Raw genomic sequence first — 10,791 nt, forward strand, 5'->3', positions numbered from 1 at the left:
TATCTGACCTCCTCAACCCAATTACCCGGGCAACCCGATACCCCTTGGTTAGACTGGTGTCAGACTCACTGGCTTCTGACTACCCGTAACGACTGCCAAGGATGTTCAATGACAGCCGGGACCTACAGTTTAACGTGCCATCCGAAACACAGTCATTGGTGTCTAAGATATACTTAGAAAGTACATACAAACTTAGAAAAGTTGCATTGATACTTGCCTGACCTGGAATCGAACCCGCGCCCTCATACTCGAGAGGTTGGTTCTTTGCCCACTAGGCCACCACGACTTTTTATACTCGTGAATATTTATTTTAAAATCATGTTGCATCCTCCATAAAATTTTGCAATTTTAATCCCTAAAAATGTAAAATTTTGAAATAAACTGCTCTGAAAATTCAATCCTATATAAATTATATCAACTGACATTTCATTCAAAAGTTATATGAAAGCCCAGAAATCCAATATTTTTGTTCGTACAGCGTACGAATTCGTACACTGCAATAAGCTTGCTACGATAACACACAGCGACCCAACTCGTTCCTTTATTCCAACAAAAATGGCGGAACTTCGGCTGCACTGCTTTTATGAAATGTCAAAATAAATATTAATAACTACTGTACAACGTGGCTGGCTGTTATTCTAATTTCCCGTGGGCACTTTAGCTTTTTATGTACGGTAGCGGAAAAGTGTAGTTACGATGCGGTTTTTCGATGACAGTTGTTTTTATTATAACTGTGATATTATACTTACATACAATGAATGTTGTGACAAATGTATAGTATGTATAAAGGTAAGTTAAGTACCTATTTTTTCCCCAGTGGGGCCCAAAGCCTGACGGAGCTGCCGGATTGTTCGAAAAAGGCCACAGCAGCGGGTCATTTGATGATTTCCCGTAGAAAAAACGACCTATTTTTTCGTTTTTAAATGCCTATGTATAATTAGGTACTTAATTTTTATCTCTCAACAACACCATTACGTCATTAGCAGCAAAAAAAAATATTTACTTAATATTATGCCTAATGACAAACTTGATATTAAGTGAATTAATTTGGCTTATGTTTAACTGATCACCAGATATAGTAACAAACAGCAGACAAAAATAGTAAATGATCACCAAAATGAAACTCGCATTTTAATGTAAAACTATCACCAAAGTTTTAACACTTTGCTATCCTATTTAAGTGAAATTACTCCAAAATAAATCATGCGTAAGCCAAAAATAGTAAATGATCACCAAAATTAAACCACCATTTTAAAGTAAGATTATAACCAAAGTCTTTAAATTCTGCTATCCTATTTAAGCAAAATGAGTCCAAAAAAATCATTGTTATCCCAAAAGTAGTAAATGATCACCAAAAGTAGTAAATGATCATCAAAAAAGTTTTTACATCTTGCTATCCTGTTTAAGTAAACTGACTCCAAAAAAATAAGTTCGGCCTGATAAAATAAATGTAATAACATTTTGGGGACCCTTTTCCTGCACTAGCGTGGAAAATTGTCTATTGCATGCCTCTAAACAGTGCGATAAGAGTGTATTGAGAAACACATTCTTCTTCTTCTTTCTCCTGCCCTGTTCCCAATTTTACTTGGCGTCGGCGCAATATGTCATTTTCTTCCATTTTCCCCTGTCACTCGTCATACTGACACTCACGCATGCATTGCAAGCCGGACACATAACTTAATATGGCATCATAATACTTTATTTGGTAATAAGCCTACATTTTATGGCAATCACAGTGACTTATTTAGGCAAAAATAATACATTAATTTGGTCGTCAAGAGTTGGTGATCATTTACTAAATTTGGTGGTCGAATACAATTTAAAGTGAAGTCGTGACTAAAATAGCTGGTACTATTACATTTTTAGACTTTATTTTTCTGGTGTTCAGTAGATATTTCTGGTTGCAAAACTTAGGGTATCAAAGCATTTTATGGTGGTCATTATATTTGTTCCCAATTAATTTTGCTATCCACCTACGTTTCTGAAGTTCGTTAGATAAACGTGTTGTCTAAAATAGCTGAATATATTTAATTTCGCCAACTTGTGTCACCAGCTTTTAAGAATAAAAAATAAAGTGGAAAGAATGAATCTGGTATGAAAACCTGATACGACACAACAAGCCCACACGTCTGTACATTTGATGACAATGTCACCATCTCAGGAATTTAAGAAACGAACAGCACTGAAAGAAAAGAAAGTTAAAGGTTCGTTTAAATTATGTAGTTATTTTTCACATCTTTTCAGGAACCACTGATCCGATTTGTAAAGTTTACTAGATAACCCATTTATTAAAGGAAGGCCTGGCACGGACTAGTAATTGAAGGAGCTATAGATAAAGTTTTAATAGAGAATATGTATGATTACGAAAATAAATAATAATAATAAGTTTTATTTATTCAGATAACTGAGATCCATACAGTAGTTAGGTACATAAACAGTATAATTATAATTAATACACAATAGTTGTGTATTAATTATAATTATACTGTTAAGCAGGGACTTAGTCCTCTGCACTAATTTCCACATAAGCGGGCAGTATAAAGCTCCCCAGATGTGTTAAGCTATCTACCAAGAATATCTATAATTACCAAGAATAAATACCAGTAATATGGACTCAAATTACGAAGCTCACTTTCACAAGACAAAAAATCTGGCATAATTAACACCTACGCATTTATATGCTCTGAATACGTGATACACATATAATTTCAAAGTATTCGTATGCAATAATATTATGCATTTAAAAGATCGGAATCTCCAAACTGAAATAATTACATGTTTGCATAATGAGTGTGAAAAAGTTTAAAGTATTTTATAATTGCCACTTATTTATTTGTTAGCTCACTTTTTAGTCGTTTTGTAACAGTTTTGTTGCTTTATTTATGGTAAGTTTCCACTTATAATCTAGTAATAACCAGGTACGTTTAATGATGGAAATGTAACTTTTATTCTTTCAGTTTGCTCAATGCTGATAAAACCCCTTTCGAAATAGCGTTAGAAAAAGACATTGCGAGATGCAAAAAATTACGAACGAGTTTCTGTATTTTGTTTCTCCATTTCTTCCTTTGCTTTGTTTTGTTTTTATTATTACTTGAGATGCATTTGCATTTATCGATTTTCCAATAAAAGCACTTAAGTTTTGCTCTTGTTACAATCCCATCTTCTGTGTCTACACCTAGGTTTCGACTACATTTCATACTTTTCGTGCCTATATTGGCTACTAGCCGTTTTCCCGCGGTTTCACCCGCGTCCCGTGGAAGCTACTGCCCGCACCTGGATAAAATATAGCCTATGTTACTCGCAGATAATACAGCTTTCTAATCGTGAAAGAATATTTAAAATCGGTCCAGTAGTTTTTGAGTTTAAGTATCCATTACAACCAAACAAACAAAGTTTTCCTGTTTATAATATTAGTATAGAATTTTTTTTTACAAAACTTCCCATTTACTCGTGTTTATACTCTTATAATACAAAACCTCTTTTGTATTGTAACTTGAACATAAATTATGGTTAGTAAAAACTATAGCGCGATGCACACTTTTATAGCCCGCATATAAATTTTTACTCCTCTGTTATCCTTTGTCCACACAGTTTCGTTCGTGGAAACCGAGGAAAAGGGGGTAAAAAGTGTTAAACAAGTTTATTGTGGACGGAATCTGTGTTAACCCTACAAGCGGAGTGAGATAACACAATACATTTGTAAATAGATATAACTAACTGTATAGCCAACGCAGACAAGGGTTGATATAGCTTAGTTCAGTTCAGATATCTGTCACGTAGCTCTTGATTTTTTTTTTAATTGGACTTGCATAATATATCTAAGGCTGTCAAAGTGGTAAGTAAGAACGTATTTAATCATACGATGTTTTAACGTAAGTCTCGCAAAGCTCTTGTTTCTTTTTTGGATTGTAAACAGTCATTCTAGCGATGGAGATTTTTCCCAAAATTCATGCAATCCAAACCTGGCTTTGAGAGCTTCCATGCTTAGTTATTTTTTGAGGAACTTAACATTAGCACTGTGTAAAAGCCGCCTAAAATCTTTTCTCTCATCGCTACTTCGAAGCTTTATTTCGACATAAATACCTAGAACATAAACATTTCTCTTACCAATTTATATCCACATAATCTTTGATTTGTATCCTCTTTGTGTATTTTGCGAAATACCCAACATTGTTACTCACCGAAATTAAAGAACGTCTCGATAAAGTGGTAAGCTTTCGTTGACAATAAATTCGATTTTATTTCTGAATGATCGTAAATTACTTTTAACAAATTATCAGTAAATTACAATATCCTTATATCCTTAAATGTGCAAAGCGAACGTGCCCTTATTTATTTGGTGTCGGTGTTTTACATTTAAACTTTTCAGCCATTCACTAAGCTTGTAAGCAGTTTAAGTTTTCTTAAATATCCTTTAAAATTAACACGGGCCTAGATATAACGAAACTTACCTGACGTCCAAAGAATTTATTCAGATTCTGATCTTTTTAAAATGTTCTAACATTTTTGCAAAGCATTAAATTGAATGTCTCATTTTGCGGATGTTTGCACGATCGGTCATGGACGAATAACGGTCCTGCGATGGTGACACATTGGTAAAAGCCCTCTGTGGATCTACGGTTAATAGCTATGCCTTTTCTTGTCATTCGTGGCTAATCATCATGAAAGAAATGAAATAAGTTTTATTGCACGTGTAAAGACGCATATTTTTGTCCTCCGTGACGCATATAGACATGAACAATATAAACATGAGAAAAAAAATAAGGGGAAAATATGCGTCTTAAAACGCGCAATCATCATCAATGTAAGTTAGCAATCCGTGCATTTTTTCTCAGTTACAATTATGTTAGAGTCATAATAACAAAAAATATTCCCTCATCTCTCTTTATATTCAGCGTCAGAACACATAAGGGGAGTCACCATCAAACCAGTTCAAAATATATTGCCAAAAGTGATAAGCGGCTCGACTTCGTAACAAATACTTTCATATGACAAGGTCCTGCATGCTTTAGAGGTCGCGATGTCAATATAGTCCTATTTTAATTGATTCAGCAAATCGGCACAATGTGACTTTTTAAAACCAGTTTAATTTTAATAAAGCTGGGACTATTTTGATATTGATATGACTGTGTTTTAACGTATTTTTTACTGTTTTATTTTTGTGTTTTGCTAAATTAAAAGTCACTAATTGGATGTAACATGTCCTTCATATTCTTTTTGCCATACCTACTCTCTAAATTATTTTGGCTCTGATGAGGCTTTAAATAGTTGTATTTTAAGTTTAAGAAACCTTAAAAACTCACACCAAATGAAATAAATCCAACGAAAAACCGAGACATCTCAAACTCGCTGACTAAAACACAGTCTGGAAAATCACTATCGAAATTTTTCAGTAGTAAAAAGCTGCATTACAATGGATGCTAATAAATAATGCAGTAGGCAAAGAATGTGGTAGGTCAGTTGCAGCTGCCCTGAAGGACGACGGGTCATCAACGAAGAGAACTTGATAGTCCAGTTCAGTGCATCTACTTTATTGTCAAACATAATTTACGCCGCAATTTGTTTATATAGACGTTAATTTGACAAGGATTAAATCCTTTATGGATTGTCACTATTTAAATATTACCAGATTCTGTGATTTTTTATAAACAATATTTTTAGGCTCCATCATAACGTGAATATCAGGCTCGTAGGAATTTATAATATCAAGTACCTTAATGATTTTATAGCCATTAAATTGACTAATATTTATTGAATGTTCACCCATCTACAAAAAAAACACATACCATAAAATTAGGACCAGTTTTGGTGGTTTTTAAACATTTGAAACACGTAATAAACCTAATTGTGGCCTGAATCACATACTTAATTAGATTTGTATTTGGAATACTAAATAAAACGTTGTGTGGCCGGTAGATGTCGTGATTTGCATGTTAAACCTTTTCGGTTGAGTTCCACGCTTCAAACTGCCTCATGGGCGGCCGTATCTTCCCAATATTTTATCTATCTATTGTTTTGCATACTAAAGATGGGAATTTGACATTACTTGTATGGGGATAATGTCAAAATTATATGTTTAGTAAGCAAATCAACAGTCAGACAGAATATTGGAAACAGCCGAATATCGGTAATAGCTATTAGGTACGTAGAGACAATCAATATTACCGATTTTGACAGCACAAATAAGGAAATTACGGAATGGCGATTCACAGCAAAAACAATGATCTCCACGATGACAAAGATACATACATTTAACTAACTTTTGAAGTCCTATTTAACTTGCGTAAGTATTGAGCCTTTTCATAGTTTGTATCGACTATCAAACTAAGAGCCTTGAAATATCGTAGGCTTGACGATTCTATTCAATACTACACATTCCTTTAACCACGTATAAACATGAATCAACTTTGCTTCAGATGACTCGAACGCCATATTAATATTTACATAAATTAATGCGTATTAATTAATAGATATATTAAATATTAAGCAAGAGTGTCAAACAAGTTAGTATTTGCAGTCCACCGCAGAATTCTTCCTACACGTATTGGTATGTAGATTTGCAAAAATATTGCGTGAGAATCATTGAAATTGGTTTGTCTAAAAGGTGGATCGTCAATTTTAGGACCAATATTTACTTAGCTTTACCACAGATTACTAAATAGTTACTTAGGTACTACGTAATCTATACCTAATTACAAAATGGCAAGGTTTTGAGCAAGCATGTGTAAATACTCAATACTAAAATAGACCTTTTTTTTCTTGACCTCCAATTTTTACTTAGGAAATATATATAATATGTGGGCTGCCCATGACCGGGATGGTTGGCGTTCCTTGGGATGCCTACGTTCAGCAGTGGACGGCAATAGCCTGATATGATGATGAGATATATAAGTAGGTACTAGGTACGTAAGTAGAACTCAGAACTGTTGCGTAGATAATAAATTCACATTTTATTTCTCAGTGAAACAAAATTACACAGTAAGTAGAGCAACGCAATGCACAAACTTACGTATTTATTGCAACCATAGACTCTTGCAGCGGATTCCTTATAGGAAAATTATTTATTTAATTACTAGAAATGTTTGGGATCTCTTATTTTGAATAAAATAGGTTACTTAGGTGTCATATTTTTCAAAGCAGAGAAGGAAAAAACTTTTGGTGCTTAACAGAAAGTTTCTACGCTTTGATGTTTTTGAACTATGCACATTAAGCAACTTTTTCGTTTTACTATCATGTTTTCCTTAATCTTAGTTAACCTCAGACTAAGATCCGATGTAACATTAATAGGTATTAGGTAACGAAGGAGGGCCAATGTCCAACGCTCAAAGGCGCTTTCACGGTCGGTACGGTCAGTTTTGCTAGGTTTCAGACATCGTCTTTTGTAGCGTTTATGTGTGATTATGATAACGCTGCGCAGAAAAACCGAGCGGAGAACCCGTTAGTCTGAAAGTGGTTGAAAACAAATAATCGATAGTGTTTTTAATCATATATTTTTCGGAAATAAAACACGTTAAAAATATTGGCTGTTGTTAGATTTTGATAAGTAAGTAGGTATACAGCAGCAACCCTCTGGAAAATTCTTGGTTAACACGTGAATAAGATCACACTACACTCATCTGCCATAAAAACTGCTCACGAGTTTATGTTGACATAACAAAAAAATAAAAATATAAAGTAAAGAACAATGGCACTGTCAAACTCTCTATGGGCATGACGATTTTCGATTTTGAAGACAATTTTGAAATACCTATAATAAAAACTTTCCAAAAATGCGCAAATGCGTTTTCACTTTTGGTTTTTTATTGCAACAATAAGCCAACTACGTTTTGTTTTTTACAATTTGTGGGTACGTAGTTACGTACTTAAGTATACCTACCTATCTATCGCAGTTGCCACTCGCAGAAAGAGAAACATGACTTTTACACACTGCCAAAGTGGCTGCAGGACTTTTTATTAGCATTAAATATTAGCGAATTTTAAATGCAAATATCGGAACTACATCGTAATCATATTATAGCATCGTATCCGAACGTTCAATAGCATGCTTCCGAAAGTGAAATCTCACCCACCGTTGTGTCATGAAAAGTAAAAGTGGTCGAAGCGGGCCACTGTCAATCCGAAATGCTTTATTTATACATTCTTATGTATAATCATGGTGATTACATAAGTACAGGTAACTTGTTCTGTAATTGCTCTAGTAGCATTTTAGTTGAACTACAATTTTTTTATAAATGTTTAAGTATAAGTTATTTGTTGTTGTAAGGCATTGTTAAAACAACAAAAATTGGCTCATATTAACAACTTATTTGGTTTAAAATTAATATTTACGATCTTTTAGCGTCATGCATTATCGATAAATTCAAGTTTTGTATCAATATATCAATTAAACTACTAACTACTAACACTAAAATTAGCAGGAATTATTATGTACTTTTTGATTTCATAATAACGTTCTTAATTAAGAATAGCCCGTTTTTTAGCAATTAGGTACCTTTCCTATCAAATTTCGTTATTTTTAAATCTATGCTTAATAGTATTCTTAAGAGCTAATAAACATTATCAAAAAAAAAATAATGCCGTTTTGCAAGTTATCTCGGTTAAATATGTTACTAAATTAGCAATAACAATTTATTTACCAAGAATATTGCTATAATCAGGCTCAAGTGATACGTACAAAATATATAAATTCAATTTCCATAAAATTTAAATTTAATTTTAACGATATTCGTTTATCTCTATCACTTAATTTAATATTATTACCTATCATGATCAGCCATATTAGCTCATGTTTCAATAATATTATCGAGTCAAGCATTATTACTTTTCCGAGGGTTTTCCACAAAGATTGGTCTTTTTTGCCGCCAAAATGAGAGCTTAATTTTCTGTTCCACTTAAAGTAACAATATTTGAAGATGCATATTGAAGTTAATGTTTTATTTTATGAGATTCTAAGTCATTCGAAAATCATAATTGCCTACGTAGGTTTATACATAGTGATGTAAGCCTAATATATGATATAAGCTAGTTATCTAACTATGCCTAAATAAGTAAGTTTCACGTTTATATTAATCTAGCCACCAGCGGTTTCACTCACGTCATGAGGAAACTTTTGGCATAGGTACGCTGAAAAGTAACTTACCTATATGATTCCTCCATAATCTATCTAACACTGAAAGAATTTTGCAAATCGGTGCAAATAGTTTTTCAAACAAACATACAAACAATATTTTTAGCTTTATAATATGAGTATAGATATATGCTTAAACATATAGCACCTAAATTGGTGTAACAAGGTTATGACACAAATTCCAATGTCGTCTTCATTAAAAATCAAATTAAGTGAGGGGGATCAAAGAATCCGCATCAGCTACAAGCTTTAATGTCATGTTATGGTAGCAAAAATACGCAATAAGTAGTTGAAGTTTCAAGTTAGTAAAGCAGTTCAAAATAACGTTGTATGTAGGTAATGTAGACTGAAATACTTAATTTTTCTAGTGATACAAATAACTGGCCTCAAGTGTAGGAAGATTTAAAATTCGAATTATATTTAGATCATAGACATAACGAATCAAACGAATTTTTAGGAGACCATAGAGGATTATCTACAATAGTAATTTTATTGTGAATTAATTAAATAATAGCGAACCGATCGCCGGTCATTGTCCGTTTTTGAAAGGAAGATTATTACCTAGATACCAGATAGAACATATAGTTCTAGTTTTGACCGGATTAATTACACGAGGATCTGACAATTTATGCAAAAATATTTCACGGAAAAATACGAAGACTCGGTTTTTACGAAAGACCTACTTTTGCTTCAATTAAGATAAACTGGGTAATTTCACAAAATGTTTAGACATCCAATTATATTAATTGTTATTAAAATATAAGAGAAAAGAGAGAGCTTTCTGTAAATATTCATTAATTTCATATTTGTGCTGTTACTCACCAACATCTCTTCTTTGTGCATTTGCTAATATCACCAGTGACAACAACAACACACAGGGCAAGTTCTTTACAAAAAAGGAATTCATTTTTAATAAATATACTTTAAGTATTAAAACTAATTATTAAAATTAACAACAAAACACTGATATTTTCGAATTTAAATACAAATTCAAAATCCTTTTTTTAGTTTCGATGTTTTTCGCGCGGAATTTCGTCGGCGGCCGATGTCGGAGCGCGTGCGGCACAGCCTTTGGAAACTAAACTGAGTGGAAGCTGCCAGTGCGCAGGTGTATAGAGAAAGAAGATCGCATGTTCATCGTAGACCGGTCGATGGCACGGCCACGACCGCCCGCCGTAGGTACTCCGATAAACAAGTGATTACAAACGTTGAGGCATTCGTGGTATGTAGACGCTTTCAATCAAGCTCGCGGAAATTGGAGCGTAAGTTGCGATGTTTTTTTTTTGTAATTCACTCTTTATAGTATACTTTCCAAGAAGAAATATATACAAATACGCTACGTTCAAAATTACCACACTTTGAAAGTCAGTTACTTATTTAAAGACACAATTGAATTTACTATCTATTTACATAGTAAATTAGCAACATAAAAACGCCACTATAGTAACCTACCTGCCCACTTATACAATAGATATTTGAAATGTCTAGAGTAGCATCTAAAATGCATGCATAATGGATGACCTGATGAATGCAATACATATTTGATTAAGAAGATTGACACAATGATCTATTTAGCATAAATAGTATGTAGACACCTACTTGCGTATCTTTGTTACGAATGTGAAAGTATTCTCGGATATGATTAAGCCAGGAGCTTCCCTAAA

At 33.3% G+C, this 10,791-nt stretch overlaps 1 protein-coding gene across 2 annotated transcripts in view; it reads right to left on the reverse strand.

The window, feature by feature from the left end:
* Positions 1-10,187, reverse strand: part of LOC124635237 (low affinity immunoglobulin epsilon Fc receptor) — a 78,372-nt gene extending 68,185 nt beyond the window's left edge. The window contains exon 1 of one of the 2 annotated variants that reach the window (XM_047171092.1): positions 9,950-10,187. In XM_047171092.1, the coding sequence (XP_047027048.1) occupies positions 9,950-10,034 (85 nt within the window). In that variant the 5' untranslated portion in view covers positions 10,035-10,187. The remainder of the gene's footprint in view (positions 1-9,949) is intronic. The other variant, XM_047171093.1, reaches the window with a different exon arrangement.
* Between the last annotated feature and the right edge of the window lie 604 nt (positions 10,188-10,791).

Source organism: Helicoverpa zea, chromosome 12 (genome assembly GCF_022581195.2).
Source record: "Helicoverpa zea isolate HzStark_Cry1AcR chromosome 12, ilHelZeax1.1, whole genome shotgun sequence".
NCBI classification, from domain to species: Eukaryota; Metazoa; Arthropoda; class Insecta; order Lepidoptera; family Noctuidae; genus Helicoverpa; species Helicoverpa zea.